The sequence below is a fragment of the Ptychodera flava genome, chromosome 13, assembly GCF_041260155.1.
Source record: "Ptychodera flava strain L36383 chromosome 13, AS_Pfla_20210202, whole genome shotgun sequence".
In the NCBI taxonomy this organism is placed as follows: domain Eukaryota; kingdom Metazoa; phylum Hemichordata; class Enteropneusta; family Ptychoderidae; genus Ptychodera; species Ptychodera flava.
In genome coordinates, this window is record NC_091940.1 from 37,976,955 (window position 1) to 38,002,726 (window position 25,772).

Sequence of the window (25,772 nt, forward strand, 5' to 3'; positions counted from 1 at the left end):
ATTATTTTTAACAGCTTACAGAAACCATGTATATCACATGGTATACATGTATCATATATCAGCACAGTTTGCAAAAAAGAAATCCAAGTCTATAATCAGGAATGAGGCAGAAAACAGAAATCCCAACTGCAAGGTGAGTAATATTACGGCCGTAGGGCAGGACTATGTGCCTAAGTGGAGTTGACCACTTGCCCAACGAACATTCTCCTGCACTGAGGGTGCAATTATTCCCTTGTTGGGACTATAATGCTTTTAATAACATGCCTCTTCTGTATAATGTTCATGAAGAATTTTTGGTTTTCATTTGCAAATGACTTAAGTAACACGATTGGAACTTATTTGGGGTAATTGGATTTTCATATTTTTCACATTTCTCAAAAGTGTTATGTGCCCTATAGCTGATTGTTGCAATATTACAAATTACTCATGAATACAATTGTGTAACTTAAAAAGGAAAGCAGATGAGCTTACATTTGCAGATCAAACGGCATTATTTCACCATCCAATTATCCCAAATTAGTTCTAATCATGTCAAGTGTGTTTGAGTCTCATGTCAAACAAAATATATCAAAAAAGCAACTGTTTTTGTCATTGAATGGCACATTGGATAATTACATCACTGCAATGATATTTCTGGATCAGTTTCAGTCAAGTGATGACTTTGTTGCCTGCTGTGTCATCGACTGAATCGAATGAGGCCTTTGATGTTTGATATGAGGCATATCTTGTAACATTTAAGATATACCACAGTAGTGTTCAATGAGGCATGTGACGACATATATGATTGCAAAGCTATCAACAAACAGAACTCTGTGAGCCTCTCATAATCAGAATTTTCAACACTGTAGATATCAAAGTTACCGATATTAAAGTTTTATACCAACATCACTGATAGTGATATTGAGTTTATACCTGTGTGTAATTAACAGTAATGCTATTCATTTCTGATACAAAGTCTTGAAAAGGATAGAAAACAGCAAATATGGAATAAAGTGTACTTTCCTTGTAAACACACAAGGACATCTATTTTTCTGTGGTACATCTACAAGAAACATACAATCATCATTCCTTTGTCTACAGGAAGAGACCAGATTGTTGAAGATAAACTTAAAAAATAAAGTTTACATGTACAAACTGGAGAAAAATTATTTCTGAACCCATAAAATTTACTACAAGCCATTTCAACCATATTGTAACTATAGTACATATCAACATACTCATGAGTACAGTTCTGTCTCTACAAAAAATCAGGAAACTGTTCCAAAATTGAGTTTAAAATTGATCCAAACTTCTGTGCTCCTAACTCAAGCCAACATATGTAAAGAAAACAACCTTTGACCTGTTGTACAGGTAAGTACATGTAAGTACATGAACATTTTAAATTGGTGTTATTCAAGCAATAAAAACCTTGTCACTACAAGGTTTCTACAAGTGCAAGGATAGTACAGCATTCAGATTACTTTCATGATAACATCTCACAGGCTGTCTAAAAATACCATCTTTGCAAATTGTATGTCCAACAAATTTTTCTTCTAATCTGTGTGATTGGTATGTATGGAAGTTCCACTTTTTCGTTATATTTAGTTAATGAAAGAATAAGAAATAAATCAATACTGACCTGCAAACTTGACAGTTTTTAATTCATAATTGGACTGTATTGCATTCACTTATTTTATATGTATGGCTACATGCAAGCAATTGATTGCCATTCAATTTCACCGTGGTACAGGGAATCAGGATAAAAATAAGTTCATAAAACATTAGTGAAACATGGTTTTGTTTATTTATGTGTTTAAAAAAGTTGGTTTCATGAAGAGCAGCAAAGATAGACAAAACCATATGTACAGTATGTCTTTTTAACATTGTCAGGTCTGCATGCCTTTGTTAGGTTGGCGTAGGATGGTCTTCCTAACCAATTCAAACCTGAATACTCAAGACAATGACTGCAGCATCTCGACCTATGCTTTGAATCATGCAGACCAATCACAGCCACTGTTATAAATTTTCACGGTAAACAGAAATGTAATCAAATTAAGGCAACGTCTTACACTGCGTTTATCTTGGCATATATATGATACAACATAAACGTTGCTTAATCATCATGGTAACATAATATTTGGATGCAGGGAGATGCGCTGCAAGATTGAAGTGTCCTTTGATCTTGACCATGAAATATTTCATCTTAGATCCATGTGTGACTACAGTGAGCAGTTTCTGTTGATTTCACTGCAAACTCTTGCCAGACAGCTGACACTTCAAACTGATTAGTGCAAACGATTTGATTTAATTCCCTTTCTCACTGGTAGCATCATGGTTCAACAGTGAATGAAATAGTATAACTCACTACAAGTTGAAGACTTGGTACACAAAGTGTACACATCACTGTTTTGGTTGGTGTGATATTGCAAAGCCAAAAGGCTCAATTGATAACATACTCTAAATTTGCTACCATAATTTATGCTTGTAATATTGACATTGTTCTCCTTTAAATATAAAATCAATTTTCTAGCTTTCTTCGATTATTGGTCAATCATTGGTGGAAAAAAGGCAGTGTTATGTTCCATGAAGTCACTTTCTGGTGTTGTGACAATCACTTTGAAATGAAAATTGCAATAGGAACGAGTCACATGATTGACTGCCTGCAGACCATGTCTAGCTGTGCAATGGCACTACCAGTTAGACGATTTATAACCTGTTCTGGTAAGGGTTGTTCTGAGGGATGGTCTCTGCCTACAGAAAAACCCTCTTTCGAAGTTGTTCTTTTAACACACACATAATTGCTTATTTACATATTTCTAGAATGTCAAAAATCAAATCTTACAACCTTTAATATTGTAGATATTATGAGCATCGTACAATGCATTGTACACTACGTTTGCACTTTGCCAGAACATCTCTTACCTAATTAGCAAGACTTTTTGGCAAATGCTTATCATGCCATCAATCATTATACCTAATTTTCTAAAGACTGGATTTCCTATGTAAAAGGTGATTTGATCATTTTTACATCCCAAAGTTGTTGGGTTGAAATTAGTTCTGGGTCACTTTCAGGCAAATGATGACTATATGGCCCCCTAAGTCATCAACACATTACCACCAAATCATATGAGGCATGTGACACTTGATAAACAAGTCATCGTTGATGACACAGTCCCCACTTGTTAGTGGGTACTTTGATTACCAGTCCTCAGAGAGGATAGAGTCCTCTTCATTAATTAGGTCTGTGATAAAAACACTTTGATACAGATGGCGCTCAATGGCCAAGAATGAGTTCCATGCTGATGAAACATAAAACCAATGTAGGCCACCATCCTAAAGGTCATTAAATGAGCTAACTAAGAATTAATCGACAGGATGTTGCAAAACATTTTTGCCTACTAACCTAACACTAACAGATTATCACCGGTACCATATTTCATAAGTTTGATGCAGTATTTACAACAATATGAGATCAACATCTGTATCAAGTTTCATCAAATTTGACGTTGTATTTGTGGATATATCACTCTTAAATTAGGAAAGTTCATTACATATGCAATTACAAGTTAATTAAAATGACACTGATAAATATCTTTTTCACTGTTAAAGCAATGTGAGCTTAACATCTGTACAAAGTTTCATGAAATTTGATGCAGTATTTCTTGACAATCAGCCTAATTTCGAAACTTCAATAATTGACATGATACTGCTACATGACGTGAAACAAATTGACGAGCATATGTATTAAATTGATCAATGTCCTTGTACCAACTTTGAATGATAGTGGTGGATATATGTCTGAGTTATGGCTCTGTACATGAAAAAAATCATAATAAAATGGCCGCCTGGTGGCCATATTGGATTGTATAAAAAACAATGCAACGTGCATATGTATGACATAGGTCAATGTCCTTTCACCAACTTTGAATAAAATCGGTTGAGATATGCCTGAGTTATGGCTCTGTACATGAAAAAATCATAATAAAATGGCCGCCTGGCGGCCATATTGGATCGTATCACAAAACAAATCAATGTGCATATGTATGACATATGAAGTAATCCTTGTATTAAGTTTGAATGAAATTGCTCGAGGCATCTCTGAGATATCTGCGTGAACGGACGGACAGACGGACGGACAGACGGACGGACAGACGGACGCACACACGCACGGACATGACCAAACCTATAAGTCCCCCCGGACGGTGTCCGTGGGGACTAATGAGGCATATAATAATCTGAATTACAGCTCAGCTATGAGGCATGTCATTTTCATATTAAACTGCTTAACTTTGACAGCACAGAGGAAGTTACAAAGTGTCTTTAATACATAAGGCTGTTTAACCCTTTGAACCCGGTTCGGACATAAATGTCAGATGACGTCATAGAGTACCAGGGGGTCAGGGTGCAAAGGGTTAAGGTATGAAGACTTACTTTGTAAAGATATAATTTCAGCGAAAGAGAGAAAAAGATGAGTGTTGCCCACTTGCATGATAGTTGTCAATCATAAACAATTAATGTCAGTGGGAAGTAAAAGGACTAGGTGGTCTGGCCTTGATGGGTGTTATCAAAATTTTGCAATAAGGCCCTGCTGTAATCCATCTAATCAAATGGTAGTCTCGATGCAGCATCATACAGCTTTACTTCACAAAGTAAGCGTGCTAACTTGTCCCTTGTCGCAGTTTTTCCAGCATCACCTTTCCATGTGCGGAGCATCTGGTAATTCTGTTCCTTCAATGTCGAATAGTCATGAGCAAATCCATCTAGCTCTCCGTCACTAAATCCACATTTCCTTCCCAATGGACGGAATTGGTGCCCTACATGTCCACTGATGTTATCCAGGTCTTCAAGTGTCACTGGACTTTGAGAAGCTTAAATGACAGAGAAAGGTCAAGTTATTGGAGAAGATCTGGTAATGTTGCCGTTGGTTTATTTGAATCTGATAACGGGACACATTGTCATGGAACATTTATACTCATACTTTTGCTACACAAATGTAGAAAGGTACTGACATATTTCTTGAGCGCCATGATCTGATTAAAAAAGACATTAGAGATATCACATGCATACATCAGTATTGTAGTGTACTGTGTGGACTTAATAGGTGTAAAAGCATGGCTATAGGCCTTGTCACACAAGTTAATGTAATGTTCAAATCACTGTGTCTTCCAATCGCAAGTAGCTACTGAAGCTTGACAGGTCTTAAGCTCACCATGCTTTTGGTTTTCTGAGCTGATTTCAGCAGTATTTGTAAAAGTTGCTTATTGAATACATGCTGGACATCAACATTTGTTGCAAATGCAGATTAATTCTCTTGGATGACAATTTAAAAAACACTATTAGATCTAAGCAATTGTTGAATCAGTCAATAACCAACTGTGAGTGGGGAAAGTTTACATTTGTCTTTTTGTAGACAATTTAAAAGATACAAAACTACTCACTTGTCACCTTAATTTTTCTTCTAGCTTCATTACCACTTGGCTTTGTTTTCGCACTAGTGGATCTACCTGATGACTGTACATACATAACATTTCTGTCACCAACTTGAACCCCCTGAGTAGCTCCAGCTATATTTACTACAGTACTTCCACTGGGACCTGGACAAGATAATAAGAAAAAATACCGCGATTATACGGTGTCGCTCAAATTGATCAGAATTGGTATATACCAGTATGGGTTACCAATGATCAACAATAAATGTTGTTTCTATCTGTTCAGTGGAGAAAAATTCTACGTTGATGTTATGGCAATGATTTCTGCACAGTACAACCAGAAAAACAACAAGAAATATTTAAACCAGAAAAACAAGAATGACAAAAGTAATTAAGGTCTAACTTTAGGTACTGGAGGTCAACTTTAGCAACATGCATAGCAGAAACAAGCCCCTCTTAGTTTAGTATAAACGGTCTTCCCCCATCTACTGTCTATGGTTTCAGCTGGTCTGTTAATATGTAACAGTTCATAAACAATCTGATCAGTGGAGTTGGCCTGTTTCTCACTGGCATGCCTCCTGCACATTTGCAGGATTTCACTTTTTCTTACCTCATTTGCACATTTTTGACACTGATGTGTTCATTTGAACAAATTCACATCTCAACCCCTGCATCTACCTGTACACCAAATACTGAGATGGTAGCTTTGGCGGTATGGGAGCCTTTGTGTGTGACGGACATACATCCGCACATACCCACAAATATACAGACATACAGACATGCAAATCAGATGCAAATGACTGATTCAGCTTATACGATAACCTCACATTGGTACACCAAATGTGAGCTAAAAATGTAACTGAAACAGTATCAAGTCTTGTGAGATTTCGGCAATTTCAGGATCTCCAAACATCAGTTTTCATCAGGTTGGTTCAGTGAATGTGTCCTCTCTCTGTACTGTTGGATAAGTGTGTGACAAAATGACAACAGATATTGCAGGAGAACCAGCCAGCCTACAAGATCATTTAACTTAACTCAGTACTGGTCTTGGATATCACATAATTGTTTCATCCATAACTGCCCGAAGGAGTTTTAAAAACAAGTTGGCGCTGGTTCTTCCAAGGGATCTTATGTTTATAAGAATTTGGTATATGTTTATACACCAACTCTCAATTGATTTATGAATTTGCAAGATGTTTCAGTTTACATCACAAAGCACACAATGTTATCTAGTGCATAATGTCAAATGGGAAGTTTCTCAGTTAAAGTTTCTACATTGGTTGATTTAGCACTAAATCTCTGTAGTTAATTTTTGTAAGATGCACAGGTAACAATACAGAATCTGTATAGGATAAAGCAAGAGTATGATTGCTCTTCTGGTATTTAAAGTCAAATACTACAATAAAATGTCAAGATCGAAGGCCAAGATATTTTGTTGTCGAGAAGGACTTTACGTACCAGAAGAGCAGAGGTATGAGGGTTTCATTGGACTCTAAAAAATCACCCAAAACTTACATCTTTTCATTTCAGTTGCTTTGTTTTTTGAATGCCTTGTTCCTCAATGTAACACTTTTAGCATGTAAATTAAATTTTGATCTTAGTCACCTACGAGTGTACTGGAACATCCCACAACAGCCCGAGGGCATCTCATTCTATGTTTGTGCAAAAGCAATTTATGTATTTATGTGTTCAGCTTATGTGATAAAATATGAATTTTGAAAACTGTAGCTGTTTAGGGGATATGGCGTGATCACTTTTGATTGGACAATACTTAGCTAGCAATATTATCATTTGTATTTGGCTTTTAGTGACGTGCATCCTGAACATGCTAATTTAGGTCTTCTCAGTATTTGAGTGGGGAAAGTGCAGCAGTCTTGCAGACTTGTGTCTGATTGGTCTAATTTTTTTTCAAGGCAATGTTCGACAAATGTGCTGCAGGTGTGTGGTGTTGCAACCTGCATCCTTCCCAAATATTTTTACCCTGGTTTCAGTTCAAATCTTATTCCAACACTGCCACTATTGCATGGTTGGTGGGTGTCGTCAAGGTGATTGCAAATGAAGTGATTTTTCAGATATTCGGGGAAACCACAGTACAAAAAATTAAACAGTCGTAACAAAATGGGCCACTCAGGTTTGGAAAGATTGGCCTGAAAACATAAATTGTCAAGGTGTTTCAGTTTCACAATGTGACAGAGTTCCCATTGATTTGAGAGAGGTGAGTGTCACTGAACTTAACTTTTACCTGCAGAATTTCTTTGTGAAAGTTTGCAAGCATTATGTTGAGAAGTATATTATACCAAATACACTTTACCAGTTTGTGTATGTTTGATTTTAATTGACACTGCCTTCGTCTCAAGTTGTTGAATTCTTGATGGTATGGTTAAAAAGGTGCCATCTGAAGGTTTCAAGAACTTTGAGTATCCAAGGTCATTTGAATAATTCATTCTATATGAAGGCCCTAGGGCTTTAAACCCAGACCTTTGTATAACATTCAACTTTCTTGCATTATAAATAAAGCATTTCATTAACTCAGTTCTTGTGTATTTGTTTAGTTTTAGCCCACAATTTCATGGCCTCCCCACTATTGCGATTTGCAGTATGATCATCATGAAGGGCCTCATGAATAGATAAAGACTTCTGAATGGAGCATTCTGATTGGTCAATTGCTACATGATAGTTTTTAATTATTGTTTGTCCATATCAAGCACAAACTTTATTTCTCATCTATCAAATTATGATTTTCATATGGACACAGATGGTGGAAAACCTTGTGTTGAAGAGAATTTTTCTTTAGAATGAAATGTACTTTTTGAAAATGTCTCACCTGTTGTTAGAAAATACGAATTCAAATTCTCTACAGAGAATTGGCTGTCTTTATTAAAGTATGACCATAAAGAATGAATGAAGATTGATAATTACCTGTTTTATAGATTGTTGTTGTACCAGTTGGTGGTTGCATGCCTGGCATCATCTGCTGGGGCTGCATCCATGCTGCCTGAAATCATCAAGCACTTCAATTAAACTTGCTCACAACTTTAAAAACTTTCAGTCAAGAGGCATGTATGTAAAGTTCTAGTATCGTAAACGGTCTTTTCCCACACAAAATCTTCTTATAAGATTCTTATAAGTATTTTACATGCAAATTAGTTACAGTGAGAATCTGTAAGTTTCTTATAAGTATTTGTAGTGAAACCAAATTTATCTACTAGGTAAAATTACAAGAAACAAAGGAAAATTTCTTACTTATTTTTGAAAATTACTTACTCATTTTTCTTGTAACAGATTGTCTTATAAGAATTACGTATACTCAGAAATTTAGTTTCTCATAGGAACCCTATAAGATCTTATAAGAAGAAGTTGTAGATGTTTGTATTTCCATCAGTAAACAGTCTACTACTGCTACAGTACAATGTACTATTGCTGTGCAGTGTTTTTCTATCTTGTCCTGTACTTTTACACAGATATTTGACAAATCACAACATGTTTACAAATTAAATCCCATAAGACATTTTGAAGACACTTTGAAATTTGTCATTTCTTGCTTCAGTTGTTTTGCCACTTTGTAGCTTGTGATCATCATCACCCATACAACCCATTTTAGTACATAATTTGTCTCAACTTTGTAATGATTATTGTTTGTAGGTTTTGTCAAAATTACCCCAATATGGACAACTTGTGTTTGCTGAAATATTGATCTTTCCATTCACAAAGACTAATGGAATATTTAAAAGTTCCCCATTTATTTCCTTAACATCTACAATAGTTCTATGATGTCCCACACTCCTGTAACTTCAAATAGAATGGAGCTGGGCTGACTCTCCTTGAAACTTTAATCATATCTCAAAATGATGAAATTTACAAAAGTACGAAACAGTGCAATACTTACTGGGTTTGGCATGTAGAACGGGCCCATCATGCCTGGTGCATAGAAACCTGCTTGTGGTGGTACTTGTTGATGTTGACCTTCTGGTGTGCCACCATTACTACCTATAAAATAATGGAAGATGTAATGGAATCATTTTTGAGAGTGGGAATTTGGCAGAGTGGTTCTGTCTGTGGCTTCTGCGCTTGATGATTGGCCGCTGTATGTTGTGAGTTCAAACACAATTGAAAACACTGTATGCATGCGTGTACATATGATAATCTCTACTTGAATTATATGAGAACCTTCTCTTTCTGTTACTTGTTATTTTGAACTGTTATCTATACTTGTAAAGTTAACCAAGTCAAGAAAATACCCTAAAGAGTCTGCAATACACCTCTTTTGTGTTCATGTATACTTTTGCTTGACCAAAATATTTCCAAGTGGCAAAATCTTTTCATTTGAGATAAATTGGCTCTGTGTAATCTGAATAGGCAAGTAGTATATTACTGACTGTGTGAGTGATTAAATGCCATAAGAGTCTGATATCCATGTAGTATGCTGAGGACCATTCACAAGTTTTCACCTCAAAAATCATCTATCAACACCACTGCATGGTAAGAAGTACCTTTTGATGTAGCACTTTCAGTATGTATTGGCCCATGGGGGTGTGAACCTGGACTACCAGTTTCAGTATGTGGAAATGCTGTTCCTGAACTTTGAAGTGAACTTTCTCGGCGATTGCCAGTATCAATCTGTGTGCACCCCTGATCAACTTCTTTCACCACAGTGTTGCTGCCTCTGGATTGATTTGGTGGGGTTTTGGTGATGGCTGCAAATCAACATAAATAATGTCATTGTCAGATTTAAGCAAAGAAAAATCTACCTTGCCAACACAGATGTTGTTTGTTACTGAAAATAATAAGGAATGGGAATAGCGCATGGCACCTAAAAATCAACGCAATTTCGAAAATGGCATGTTTGCCGACAGATATCAAATGAGATTGTAATGAAGGCATTGAGAGAACCCTGGGAAGGAAACTGGTCTCAAAACACTAAACATGCAAATAATACCATCATTTATTAACATCAGAATAAATTCAATATTTCACTTGTCACTGTATATATAGCCATCATGTTTGATAATAATTCAACATGCAGTTTCAAAGGAAAAAAAAGTTGTATCCAAAAATGAAAAAAAAATAGACCTATACATTTACACATGCAAACTTTATCATAATTTGAACAACTGTGAATGGGTTCATCCCCAGAAACCTCAACACCATACTTGAAAAGCACTGCACTAGAATTTTTAGGATAGGATTTTTGTGATGTTTGTTACTGATTCTCTCAAGTGGACAATAGCTATCTGTCCAAACTTTTTCTGTCTCAGCCCTGGAAATCAATCAATCAATCAATTTTTATTATCCCAATTTGGGAAATCAATATTGCAGCAGTGAAATATATGATAAATCAATCACATGATATGATAATTCAAAAGACAAATATCACTTGACATCACTTTTACTTTAAAACCATTATCCCTATTCTTGCCTTCTTGGTTTTGCATTCACCTTGTCTTTTTGATTTTTTTCTGCCATTTCTTTAAGTGTCATGTTTTGAAACCAGAATTGTACTAGTCTAAGACTTTTAGAATTTCAATCTGTGTGTCAGCTTGTTTTCCATAGGTAACTGAGATATCACGGAAGCTATCCAAACTATGTTTTTTGGCTTTGACATCATTGCAGCAACTGAAAATGTAAAAACTTAAAAAATAATGGCATTCACAAAGTTTAAAATTGGATAGTCCCCAAATGAATATGTCAAATATACCAGCATATTCCATCACACAGTACCTGCACGTCCAGTTGACAATCAAGAACTCAACTTTTATCTTGAACCAAGTTCATCCCTAGAAAACTTGTTGTTTTGTTGTTGAAAGGAACTGAAGTGTAACTGTTTAAAACATGAGAATGCTTCAGAAAAACCTTTGAGAGTTCATACAAAATGCCTCTTCAAATTCGAGATCTGAAGCACCTCATCATGTATGATGGAGTGTTGCTTGAATTCTCATTATGATCAATGTTGGCTACAGCAACTCATGCTGCCTCCGAATGTCTTTCATGTGGATAACTATACGGTATTTACAATGCAAATGTTTAGATACCAGTTTCATTAATGCAAATATACCAAAACATTGTGTCAAGATATTGAAGGTTGTCAGCTAATGACTTATAAAATTTTGCAAAGGTTGTAATGATGGAAGATTTAAGGGTTGCATACCTGGATGTTCAGTACTCTGATCGGCATCTTGAAGGACTACACTTGCAAGGCTGACAAGAGATTGTGGTTCTCCTTCGTTCTGAGATTCAAGAGTTGATCTTGCCATTTGGCCTGTGAGTTCACCAATACTGTTCTCAGATTCCTCTTCTGCTGGCTGACTCACCACGTTCCCTGAATCAGTTGGTGTATTGTATTTCTCCTGAAAGGATGCAAAAAATTGATATTATGTATCATGGCATATCAAAGCATGATGCTGCTTTTGCAATTCATACAATTTTCTGTCATTGGACACCTTATCAATTTTCTTTCTTGAACTTCATGCCTGAAAAAAATATACAATGGATCAGTCTGTACAATTTGTTCATAAAAGGTAATCCTGACTGTACCCTTGGTAATACAACCTTTCATTATACAGAGATATTAAAGTCTATTTCTCACATTCCTGGCTGCGGGAGTGCGGATCGAGAGTGTGGAAAAAATCGATCCCACACTCCCAGAAACCGTCCCACACTCTGCAGTAATATTACACGACCTGTGATTGGATGATAAGCAGTCTGTTTTGTTCCACGCGCAAAATGTTATCCAATGGCACGACGAGTAACACACGGACTAGAACAACAAAGTAAGCAAGTCAAAGTACTACGGCAGACGACAGAGTTGTCACGATTTTTGATAATATTGTACGTGTCCAATATGAATTTAACGCATTTTGTGGTCATGTGAGAAAAAGAATCTCACACACCAAGGACCTGGGATCAGATTTCTCACACTCGTTGGGGATATTTTGTCTCACACTCGCCTGCGGCTAGTGTGAGACAAAATATCCCCAACTCGTGTGAGAAATCTGATCCCAGGTCCTTGGGGGTGTGAGATTCTATTATTCTCACCCTCACCTGTTTTTTTAGATTTATGTGGGCCTCGCATAATTCATCTTTATGACCTTCATTCTCTTTTATTCTCTCCTCGATTTTCTCCTTCAAATCTTTAAAAGTAGCAAATGATAGGTGTTATTTCAAAGATAATGTGCTGTACAATCAGAATACTGTATCACACTTGACTATACAACCAGGGATCAAAATCAGTTTTTCTAGATGAACACATTATATCCCCGACATTGCATGGAAATATACTAGCTTGTCAGTACATGCACAGAGACAGGTTACAGTATGTCCCTTTTCCATCATTAAATTCAAGTTCTTATTTTATTTTTTGGACCATGTGGGTATGTTTTGGATCCAGTGAGTAGTTTACTATGTTTGCTTTGAAGTTCAATTGCAATGCCATGCATTCCTTATCAAACAAACAACTTAAAAAGTGAAAATTTACCAATCACAACAACAAAAGGACAATTTAGCATATTGATGTAGTGCTCACAAGATATGATATACTAGTTTTGATATGTGTGTGGACACTGAAGCATGGTCTGGCGATTTTTATTGCCTACACTGAGGTAAATGTAAAGGATGCACCACAGTATTTTGAGCCCTGAAAAACAAAAATTTATCTAACGGAAGTTGCTCTGTAAAATTTTGATCAATTGAATTTTTTCATTTTCCTTTTATAGAAACACCGTTAAATAAATAGAAAATACATAAAATCTACAAATCAATAGATAGCTGATGTTGTTGATATGGTGGTAAACACAGAGGTGAAATTTTGTTTTCATAATCATTACCACTAAATGTTGGTCTCTTCTCAGGATCACCATGCCAACAATCTTTCATCATCGTCACAAGGAAGTCAGGACAATCCTTTGGAATAAGTGACTCATCGGGACGTTGGTCACGTTGAACACTTATGCTGACTAATGTAGAGTTTTCTGCCTCTGTTGAATGAGAAAAAAACTGACTGAGAACAAGTCATTGACAATGACATAGTCCCGCTTGTAATTGGGACTTTGTCACTGGAAGTGACTAAAAATTGAAGTCGATATGATGTGCATGAAAAAAGGAATGGGGTACCAAAGCCCTGTCTGTGACTGATGCCCATATTGGATTGGATTGTAGACAAGTAGACATCAGTAATAGTATAAATGGCATTAGGTTATGTCCTTTTACCAAGTTTGAGAGAATTAGGTATGTCATGCCCTGGCGTTTTAAACGTCAAAATTCAACTAATATGGAAGCTATCGATGAGTATTGACATATTGTTAATTGGATGTGACTGCTGAGAAATCATCTGTACTAGCAACATGCACAGGGATTTGGTTGTTTTTTATGGAATGTTTCACAACTGTTGAGGTCAAACATAGGATGCTGAAAACTGTCAGAAAAACAACTGCCACAGCTATGGATCGATGAGACCATGCAACTAGCAAAGGAACATCCAATTTTTGGCTTCAAGAGCAGGTATTCTGTAGAAGACGATACGGTTGTCAATTCAGTAACAGGTTATGCGCTTTAGTCTTCATGGCAAGTACAAAATACTTATGATATCAGGACAATCCAATCTTTGCTGTTGGAAGTCTTATCTGTTTCACTGCACACATATTTGGATATGTGCATTTCAAATATATATTTGTAGCAGTAATGATTGCGAAGATCAAAAGGTAATGCTGAAATTATCAAAGATGTACTGATAAAATGCCAAAAAACATCAAAATTCTGTACTAAATTTCAAATTGACAGCAAAGAAACTACTTACCTTCATATGGAACTTTATTTGTGATTATTTCCCAGACAGTGATGGCAAAGCTAAAACAAATACATATGGAACTTTGAAATTTCTTCTATGATGTTAAATTTCAACAGAGCAATAATGATCACTTATTTGTTCATTGACATTACTTGTATCTAGTAACAAGAACTGGTGAACTTGCCTATTTCATGTAGTTGGGGAGCAACTGGCACCTATCTGGACAGTTCCTTCCAATAATTATCATATCAAATTTTAAAAACTTCATTGACTTACTCAGAACAGATGTAAATTTGACATACCAAATTTGAAAACCTCAGAGCATGCCAAGTTTATCATTTGAAAAAATCTTGAAAACGACGCTACCTCTATGAATCTACAAATAACTTTGCAAGCTGCTACACAATAATTTAACTTTACAAAAATATCCAAAAATGAGTGGTCTGCAGACAGGTTGTGTTATACAATAAATTGACATGCATATGCATGCCATAGCACAATATATATTATAGCCCAAACATGGGACAATGTGCCCGAGGGTAGGTGACCATTTGCCCAACATAAGGAGGGCAAATGGTCTCCTGCCCGAGGGTACATAGTCCCTTGTTTGGGCTATAATGTTTTTATTACATGCCTCTCTTACTCAGTTTGCACCAAAAATATTTACGTTTATTGGCAAATTATAGTCAAATGCTTATTTTCATTTTTGACGAAAAACGATTAAAAATAGAACGATTCAAGTTGAAAATAGTTCTGGTTCACTTTCAGTCCAGTAATGACTATGCAGCCCGCGACGTCATCGACGAGTTACCATTGAATCCTATGAAGTGTGCGACGTTTGATATACGAGGCATGTAATAATGTTCTTTCTTTCCGATTTGCTTGAAATCACAATGTCAGAGTAAAAATGGCTTTTTGATATAATGACTTCATTTCAAAATGGCAGCTTGACAACCATATACTTCCGTACTTTACTGGATTCTACACCAAAATCTACTCATAAGCACAAACACACACTCACACACACACACACACACACACACACACACACACATATATATATATATACACACACACACATACAATATCAGCATATAGTCCCTGTACGAAGTTGGAAGAAAATTGATACGGGTATTTCTGAGGAACAGTTAAAGGCAATGTACACATTCTACAAAAAAAAGCCCACTAAACTTTGAAAATACAAACCTGTAAACATCACATTGGTATGATGGTTTTAAATTAAGATCGTTCAGTTTTTCAGGTGCAATGTGCGATATGGTACCAGCCGCGTTGTAACCAGATGGCAGGGTTCTTTTATGTTTAGTGTACTTCTTGGAAAGTTTTTTCCATTTTGACAATCCAAAATCACTAACCTGCAAACAAAATAGGGAACATTCTGAATGAAATCCACTGTGCTTGTTTTACATTTCTCTTATTCTCTCTAATACTGTTAACTACCATACTGCTACTCAACAAAACTTCCACTTTGATTTATTACACAAAAATGTTTTACACAATGGAAGAGAAACAACCATCATTATTTAAGAAAGCCAATAACAATATGATACTGCATGATCTATGGTGAATTCTTACAGAACATACAGCTCTATTTTACTTCACATTCATTTAGGTGAAGTATGAGAAATTCATACTAAAATTAAAAGTAACGTCATTTTCATGAAATTTGGCAAATACATTTCAGTGGCCAGACAAAAAGTGGCAAAAATAGCTGAAAAATACAAAATTGCAGGTTTCATCATAATTTCAACACATCACATAAGGATAACCCCTAGGAACCTGTATACTAAGTATCAAAGCTATCAGATAAGTTGTTTTTGAGAAACAAAGTTTTTGACCAGAAATGGCAAAAACTGCTCAAAGAACAAAATTGAAGGTTTCATCACAATTTCAATATATAACACCAAGATAACCCCTACAACCCCGTATACCAAATATCACAGCTATCAAACAAGAAGCTTTTGAGAAAAGAAATTTTTTGACCAAAAATGACAAAAACTACACCAAACATACAAAATTGCAGATTTCATCACAGTTTCAAAATATCACTTTTACTTAATCTGTACAAACCTGTATACAAAATATCAAAGCTATCAGATGAGTAGTATTTGATAAACAAATTTTTTAACCAAAAATGGCAAAAATTGCCCCAAAACTATGAAATTGTAGATTTCATCAAAATTTGAATACTTCATATTTTGATCATTCCTATGTACCTGAATACCAAATATTAAAGCTGAAGGACGAGTGGTTTTTGTGAAAAAAATTCTTGAACATACTAAAAGTTGCTGTAAAAATACAAATTTCCATATTTTTCCAAAGTTTGAAAAAATCTTAAAAAGATCATTCTTAGAGACCCATATCCCAAATATCAAAGCTGTCTGACCTGGAATTTTAAAGAAGATTTTTAAAGATTTTTTGACCAAAACTGACGAAAATAGTCTTAAAAATACAAATTCCCATATTTCATCACAATTTGAACAAATCTAAATTAGGTTATCCCTAGGGACCTGTATACCAAATATCAAAGCGGTCTGACCAGCAGTTATGAAGAAGATTTTTTTACCAAAAATGGCTTTTTTTGGCTAATTTGCACATTTTCAACAATATAAAAAAAAAAAACGAAAAAAAAGTAGTACTACAGTTCTCAAAATATTTGAGTGGATGGACATCCTCACATACATACATACATACATACATACATACATACATACATACATGCATACATACATACTGATGATGGACGGATACCCACCCAAAAACTTATATAGACTATATTCTATACTAGCTAAAAATAGCCCTTACAGGAACCCTAGGTATTATGCAATGAATATACTTCCTCATCAAATTTATCACATGGTATTTTTACTTGCATAAAAATGTATTGAAAATTGTCATAATTTGTCACTAGTTTTATAGATGATAAATACCTTAACATCATAGCCACTTCCAACCAGTACATTGTCAACTTTCAAGTCTCTATGTACAATTTTCATTTCAGTGTGTAGGTAGTTCATTCCAAGGATAATTTGATAAATCATTTCCTTCCTTGATGCCCAAGGGTTGTCAAATTTACTCTGGAACTCCTTGAGCGAGCCATGTTCCATGAGTTCTAAAACTAGGGAATAATTTCCTGGTTCCATAATAACACCGTAGAGGAGAGTCACATGCTTGAAGTGAGCCTTGGTCATGATCTCAGCTTCACTTTTCAGATCCTTGGACTCACTGTAAATAAACATTCACAGAGTAAGGCATGTGCTAGTCTTTTGCTCATTGTTTGGTTCTCGTTTTCCAGTTTGTGAAATTAAGTAGCTAAGCTCTCATAGGGGTCTTTCCAAAATGTTAACTTAAAAACAATTTATGTACTTGTAGTCTATTTTCTGTTACTACATGTACAGGCATCTAAATTTTGATGGTTGCATGTCGTTCCACATCCATAGTAGAGGTACAAGATTTTTACACTTTTGAAGGCTAATTTCTATTATTTCCAAATTAATTACCATGTTTTGCCATACTTAACTGCCATGTGGCACTGAAATGTTCACATGGACCGAATAGCAGACTTTGTATTTTATTGTTACCGTTTAGAAAATCAATCCAGTATGTGTGAACCAGTGTGAATGCCTAGCAGTCCTGTAATGTGTGTTTGCTTCAGTCCGACATCATAGTACATTACATTCTTCATTAAACCTGAACATTGGTTTTCACAGGTAATTCCTGAACCAATGTGATGGCAAATTTTCCATCTCCCAGAAAAGTATTGGTGGTCCTAGACCAACAGCCATTAAACTTGAAAGTACCTCTGATGCACTAGCTACATTCACCTTGACAATACCATATGTGTGAAAACTAAACGTACTGCTAAACATAAACTTACCGCTCACTTAAACTTGGATTTTTGAACATTCGCTTTATTACAACATCACCCCAATTCTTATGGTGAGCTTTGTGAACAATGCCAAATGCTCCAGATCCAATGATTTCAAATTCTTCTATATCTTTTGCAGGTATAACAGTGAAACTGTTCTGTTTTGTTAAAGTAGAATGACTCATTTTGCCAGATGCTGCGAGTTTGAGATGTAATTTTAGAAGATTGTTGTACTGTACAGCGTTATGAAGCTGGTGCCTCAATGCATCTCCTATGGATGAAAGCAAAAGTAATCTGTGAGTGTAACATACTAACAATGTGCATATTGAATTCAATTTTGCTATGAAGAAGTAAACATACAAGAGCGCTCGCACGATACTAGAAATATAAAACTTGTTAGAACTTCAAAACTAGATGGAAGACATTATTTGCACGGCAGCGGTGCAAATAAGGAATTTAAATTTCTTATTCGCTCCGCAGTAGTGTGAATAAGAAAAGTAAATTTCTTATTTGCCCCGCAGCGGTGTGAATAAGAAAAGTAAATTTCTTATTAACCCCGTAGCGGTGTGGATAAGGAAATCAATGTAAATTTCTTATTCGGCCTGCCGCAAGTTGGATAAGATTAAACATTTTATTTGCCCCGCAGTGGGGCAGATAAGAAAAAAGAATAGTCATTCGTCCCGCAGTGAAAATTGTCATCCCCCGACAGGGATCAGGGAACATGTTAAACAAACAATACAAACTTGTATTGTAAAGTTCCAGGAAAAACGACATCAGAATTTTTAATTCCCCAGGAAGCTTGGAAACGGAAAGCCCGAAAAGAAGTTCAGATGGCCCTTGTGGCACTCGTGTTACCTGAGTATCATATTTATACTAAGTTGACTTGACTCACTGCCTGTGGCACAAGACGATTCTTGTAATTATGTTTTCAAGATCATTGTGTAATCCAACTGAATATAATTATGACATTAAAATGTGTTTCTAGCCTTGGTGTATCAAAGCTTGGCAGTTGCCATTAAACGGCCCAAAGTTCTCTCTGTTTCCCGATCCATTGTGTGTATTTGAGTCCTTCAACTGTATTGTTTGTAAGGATATATGACGTGCATTTGTACCAATTCTTTGTGTCATGTATCCAAAGTGATAGATTCAAATATTCTACATAAGAATGATCTGCATGCAGGCTCAATAGTCCAGCTTATGCGTGTTTCAGTGGCATAGGCCAAACTTACTTTTTTTAATTGTTTATGCACGCCTTGGCATCGCATCACAGTGTTTGCGCTGTGCAGTGCATTGGATGATACTTTTTTCAATTTTGTTCTCACCATGTTCAGGCCATCTAAATGAAAGGTATGGCCCAGGAGATGTGTAGTTAAAATGCATTTGCACAAGGGATGGAGAAACCGGGTGGAGATAGGGCTTGAGTGAATGGTCTTGGGAGAGAGTGCAAATAGCCACTTCAAAACAAGAACCTGTGATGATCTGTGATATTCGTTGTAATGGACAGAAAATACTGGTACTTCATAGACCCTCTGGAGGGTCTATGAATATATAGAAGTATTTCAAGGCGATGTATGCTATCATAGGATATAAAATTTGCATCGATAGGAACATATTACAAATGCATACTCACTATATATTGCAGTACAGTAGCTCGAGTTTTGCCTTGATGTTGTGGGTTGGAGGGCAAAACCAGAACATTGGTATAAATGAACCTGGTTTCGCCGTCCAACACACAACACCCAAGCAAAACCTCGAGCTGTTGTACTGTGGCAATACGTCGACCAGTTCATATCTGTTTGGGCAACATTTGGTAAAATTACGAAAAACACATACTACAGCAGGGGACGCCATGGGTTACATCAATTCATATACCGGTAGTACAGCTAAAGCGGGTCCCAGACACTTCGCACCAAAACCACTTCGCACCATACCATCTCGTCCCATACCATTTCGTACCAAAACCACTTCGCACCAAAAAACACCTCGTACCAAAACCTCTTCGCCCCAAAAATCACGTTGCCCAAAACCATTGCGCCCCTAAAACAATGCCACTTCACTCCTCAATTTATCGCTAACCGTTAAAGCTGAAAATAACCAACCACTGCCTGTGAAGTTTTAATCACCTTTCTATCATCCCCAGGACTGAAATCTTGAAATTGTACACATTTTAGAAAATGACATCGCATCGTACAATAACGCGCACGGCACCTGAATTTGAAATGTACCATTTAGTAGTTTGCGTGTTTCTACCGTATGCTTTCATGGAAGAATAAATGGTTCGTGGTAGCCAAGTTGCAGGTAAAAACAACGTTATGATACATCGTGGCATCAATGTTTTAGCGACAAGTTGACGGAACTATACTTTAGTGAAGTGGTTTTAGTACGAGGTGGTACTTGGGGCGAAGTGGCGTTGGACGAGGTAGTACTTGGGACGAGGTGGTTTTGGTGCGAAATGGTTTTGGACGAAGTTGTGTGGGGCGAAATGCGAAGTGTCTGGACCCCGCTAAAGTAATCGCAATCATACCAATCTATAATCCAATAACACTAGGTCGAAATTCGTTAGACAATAGTTTTAAACATAGACAAAAACAGCACAGAACAGACAGTAAATAGACGGTACAAACAAAGTCAAATTCATGAAAGAAAGATATATGGACCTCTGGCCAAAAGACCAAGAAGTGATGTCAGGTGTTTCGAAAATAGTAAGCGCATCCTGCCCCACATGTGGCACCCGCCATATATCAATCTGTAAGTCAGATAGGTAGTGGTCACTAACTAAGGCCCAATGTCACCGATGCCATCAGTGATCATTTGTCGAAGAGAGATATTGTATTTATCTACCAGCTTGCGATACCTGCCAAAAAAGCGTTTGAATGTAGAGACAAGTCTTGCTCTGGTGTAACCTTGATTTAACAGTTTGAAAGAGAGATGGCCATGTCTCTCTACAAAATCACCATATGAACTGCATGCTCTTGCATATCGTATAAGCTGGGAAATGTATACCCCATAAGCAGGTGAGAGTGGAATATTACTGATGAGGTGTGGAAAATTAATTATACTAAAGTTGAAATCATCTCTCTTGTCATATAGCCTAGTAGAAAGGTGACCATTGGAGTCAAATTCAAGTAAAATGTCCAGATATGAAGCAGAAGAGCCCGTTTCTGTAGTTTCTTTAATCTCCAATTCTGGAGGATAAATCATAGCGAGATATTTACTGAATTCAGAGTTATTCAATGAAATAACATCGTCTATGTATCTAAATGTTAGGTTGAAAGTACAAGCTACAGAGACCTTTTTCTGCTTGATAAGGTTCTGGATAAATTTGCCTCGTATGAGAACAGAAATAAGTCGGCAAGTAAGGGAGCACAGTTAGTGCCCATGGGAATTCCTATACACTGTTGGAAAATGTGTCCTCCAAATTCAACAAATATGTTGTCAATGAGGAAATCAAGCATACTGATAATGTCTTTCTCGGTATAAAACACTTTAGCATTAGTTGTATTTTTAACAAAATATGTAGAATTATACCCTAATACCACATATTTGTAACGGCGTGGAACCGTTTTGTAGAAAAATGCTTGGTTGATGATGTTTTTCAAGCGTTCTTTCAATTTATCATGTGGTATTGTGGTATACAATGTGGAAAAATCGAAAGTTTTAATAGATGTTATTTTTGAAACAGATCTTGATTTCAAATTTTCCAAGAGTTCCTTCGAATTTTTAATATCCACATTTGATTTATACCACTCCGAGAAAAGACAACATCACAGTATGATTGAAGTCCCGTTTAACAGTAAATTATCTTCGATAACTCTGTTGTTGAACATTTTGAAGATCCTGCGATAAACCTAGCTTTGTAAGGTGTTTTGTGGAGCTTTGGTATCCAGTATAAGCTAGGCAACTTATTATGGTCATCCTTTGTTGTAATATTAAAATTATCCATGAATGACTTATGGTTTGCCAAAATTTCAGATTTGTTGAACATTGATTGTCTGTAAGTGGAGTTGGTTGAGGTCTTAGTTACACCAAGTTCGTCTATAAGACATTCAAAATAATACTTCTTACAGACAAATACAATGTTATTGGCAGCTTTATCAGCAGGGACGACAACATATTTGTCATGGATATCATTCAAACACTTAACAGCATCAGGATCTTTAAATACAGAATAGGGTCTTCTGCAAACATGTGATCTTAGTCGACCAATACGGCCACGCACTATTTTCCTCACAGATTTGACCCATTCTGACAGTGTGTCCAACTCTACATCCTCCCTTTTAGCCCATTTCCTGGCATAATCTTCAACTGAGTCCATAATGATCTTAAAATTATGGTTCCAGTTGATCCTGCGAGGTTCTCTGAACTTGGGTCCACAAGATAATATCTTACGAAGGTGGTGATGTTCAACCAAGTTCAGATCACCAGTGATGACATGGCCAACTGGAGTATATTTGAAGGGAGATGTAGAGCAGTCACAGGATGCTGGTTTTTAAGGAATTCATCAATTTTTAAGTGCCGCAATGCCTTATTGTAATTGAATATTTTATTTGAGATTGTCTTGGTGTATTGATATGACAGAATAGGTACAGACTGGTTCTTAAAGTATACAGGTATAGTTGATGTAACCTTTTTGTTGTGTAGTATATTGCTGATATTAATGGCATCAATTCCTTTGTTAGTAAATGGAAGATGTATGAAATGACGATGATCATCAGTCATAGGTTCAGCACGAACAGGCTTGTATAGTCTGTATAGTGCAATGTCAGCAATAATACTAACCAGTCTGTACGGTTGTTTGTTCGGATCTGTCAAAGACAATCCCAATGCATAGACATGCAACCTTCTCAAGTCCCTGATGGAAAGAGCAAATAATGAAGTACGAATGTGATGGAGACCTAAAGGCTTCTGCAATAAAAGAAGCAGTTCATGAAATTTGTCATGGCAATTGGATGTAGCTGATGTATCCAATTTAGGCCGATGGTAACGCCTATGTCCATGACTACGTCTTCCACGGACAGAAGACTCAAATAGGCCCATCACATTCACTTCTGAACAACCAGGACTTGAGAGATTGCCTATATCTTTGATGTTGTCATTACAACCATAAGGCATTGCGGTACCTAACTGTCTAATCCAGTGGTATTCTCTCTGTCTACGGAATGGTGAACTAAGTGTGGGGCTGTGGTTGGATGGTATATTTTTTCAAGAATACGGACACGCATAGACAAAGTGGAGTGATCGTCCTGGTTAAAATGCTTATAAAGTTGCACATCCAAAGATCGATTCACTCCACTGCGATGTCCGTTCATTCTAGATCGTAAGCTGTTTCCTGTTTCACCAACATACTGCTGAAATCACTAATGTGTTCAAAACGTAAAAAAACAAAGACACTGCCGCCAGCACGTCTGACCGCAACTCTTTCCGGCTGTCAGAAAGACATGTCAACCGAAAACATGAACCCGCCACATTCAAAACATCGACGCGCGAAACAGAAAAGTTTGACTGCGCAGACCAAAAACATAAAACCACGCCCACCTTCCAAACGCCGACCACCGCACACTTACGCTGTGTTTGAAGCGTGTTTGTGCACAGCTTTTCTCTTGATTTGCTTACTGGTTTACTAGACTTGGTTCAAGTTCATGATTTGTGATCGTGTGAGTGTGGGTGATCGCTTGGAATGCAATGATTTTGTGTTCTGTTTTCAAGTGAAACGTGTGAGTAGGATATGATTATGAACGCATTGAGTGGGGTGAACGCGATACAGGGAAGTTTCACCCGGGACTCACTGTAGCTGCACAGACTAAATAAAAACGCGTTTGATCGCTACGTAAACCTGACCTGGGCTGCCAAATTTTACACGATGAACTTTTACAGATCATTTTATTTTTCGAAAATTCACCGACTTGAACCAATTCTCTGTTGGTTTATTTACCTTCGTCCTATGACACCCTAATGGCTCAAACGGAGATATAGGAGTGGAAAGGCAATCTTGCCCAAGTTGCAGGATTGTAATGGAAATCTTACTGCGTGGTGGGGATAAAGTTACTGGCGATTTTCTCGTCATGCAGAGAGGTGGCAAAAAGTTCCGTTTCAGCGATCGTGGGTTACGACATTAATGGCAACGCTTTGTATCGTGTCAAGTGTTAGATATCTCTCAAAGAAAAACAAAGCAAAAGAAAATGACGAATATGGCAATAGTGCAGAAGATGTCTCAACCAGTGCCGTCGCACGATGTGTGAGAAGCCGATGGTCAGTTTGGGAATGGACTTTTAAAAAACTGACGCCAGTAGCCTATGAGAAATTCACCGATGAGAATATTGCTAACTGTGATGAATATGTGAATTTGTTTCTGAACAACACTCAAACGAAATCCAGTTCTTTGATTTCCAGTTCTTGCATATTTCACAAAGTCCTATAGTCCATGATTACGAGCCATGCTTCTAGTTGTTTCTCCCGCGGCGTGTCGATGTTCTGTTCGGGTAAATCCTGTTCATCATCTCACAATTTTTTCAATTTTCCAAAGATGAACGACAGAATGTCCGCCGGCCGCGCCAGTCGACAGGACCACGATGTCTGAACAACGTCTGAGAAAGTTGTTGATCGTGAAATTTGAGGTCAAAATTGGAGGCGTGGTTTAACAGATTTGCTCTGGCGGGTAGAACTTTTCTATTTCGCGCCACGATCTTTTGAGTTTGGCGGGTCGATGTTTTCACTTGACAAGTTGAGTGACAGCTGGGAATATCTTGCGGTAAGACGCGCTGGCGGCTGGGCCTTTGTTTTGACGTTTTGAACACATCAGTGATTTCAGCAGTAAATGAGCCCGCACAATGAACACTCAATTCCATAGATTTAATACGTTTTTTGTCGTGCAATTCAGAGGTTCCAGACATTTGGTAGAATAGGTCTTACCTGTCAAACTACTACTGAACTGTTCTGTAGTGATGAGCATACTACAGGTTTTGCAGTTTTTAATACCACACTTTGTGATAGAACCTGTATAATCACAAGCTGGAGATGACTTTAAACAGTCCGTCAGTAGCAATTTGCATGGTTAATTGTCTGGTAGCTTTCTCCATTACTGTGATAAAAATTGCCCTCTGATTGCACGTATGATGTCTTAGTAACATCCCGAAGGATAATCCGAGGGACACACGGATTTGAGCTACTGTGCCCCGTGTAGCTGGTCGGGACCTTGTTAACCCGGGCGACGTCCCAGCCGGTATACAGTCAACGTCACTACGAGGGGTCCCCTCCACTGTCTATGATACAACCACGGTATACAACATTAATTAAGAACTCATGAACACTGTCGCACTCGATTACAGTTTGTGTAGTTGTGATGATGTAAGGCAGACTTGCTTTAAAAGATGCATTCTTATAAAACATCGGATCGCTAAAGATTTACATCCCACTCACCCGAATTACTACTTCAGACCCGAAATGCTGAATGATCGAAACAAAACCGATGACTATCCAGACATCTTGGACTGCCTATGCGGAAGTTCAGCGGGGAAATCCCTGTCTAGGAATATACCATTACAATGGGTGGTTCGTAACTCAAGTTTAACTCAATTCATTCAGAAATAAATGAGTATGAAAATGTTATTCGCTATATTTTAGGGATAATAATGGATCAACTTCTACTTTCCGGAAAATTTTATAATTTAAAAGAATCAAGATGCAACAGTCGCTTTACGAC

General features: G+C 36.9%; 1 protein-coding gene across 1 annotated transcript; it reads right to left on the reverse strand.

Moving 5' to 3' along the window:
• Positions 1–988: 988 nt before the first annotated feature.
• Positions 989–25,593, reverse strand: LOC139148388 (receptor-interacting serine/threonine-protein kinase 1-like). The gene is made up of 13 exons (XM_070719823.1): positions 25,490–25,593; positions 18,083–18,344; positions 17,136–17,430; positions 15,394–15,560; positions 14,197–14,246; positions 13,229–13,378; positions 12,447–12,535; positions 11,554–11,752; positions 9,899–10,102; positions 9,295–9,395; positions 8,328–8,403; positions 5,418–5,573; positions 989–4,847 (listed from the first exon to the last, which is right to left on the reverse strand). The coding sequence occupies exons 2-13, from the start codon at positions 18,256–18,258 to the stop codon at positions 4,579–4,581; spliced, it is 1,932 nt and encodes a 643-aa protein (XP_070575924.1). The 5' UTR covers positions 18,259–18,344; positions 25,490–25,593; the 3' UTR covers positions 989–4,578.
• Between the last annotated feature and the right edge of the window lie 179 nt (positions 25,594–25,772).

What these genes read in the sequence shown, in the direction of transcription:
- LOC139148388 (XM_070719823.1), bottom strand. Translation starts at nt 18,258, where the DNA reads ATGAGTCATTCTACTTTAACAAAACAGAACAGTTTCACTGTTATACCT. An exon ending in GAAGTGGCTATGATGTTAAG is followed by an intron (nt 15,561 to 17,135) that starts GTATTTATCATC and finishes TTTTGTTTGCAG; the next exon opens with GTTAGTGATTTTGGATTGTC. An exon ending in TGAAAGTGCTACATCAAAAG is followed by an intron (nt 9,396 to 9,898) that starts GTACTTCTTACC and finishes ATTATTTTATAG; the next exon opens with GTAGTAATGGTGGCACACCA.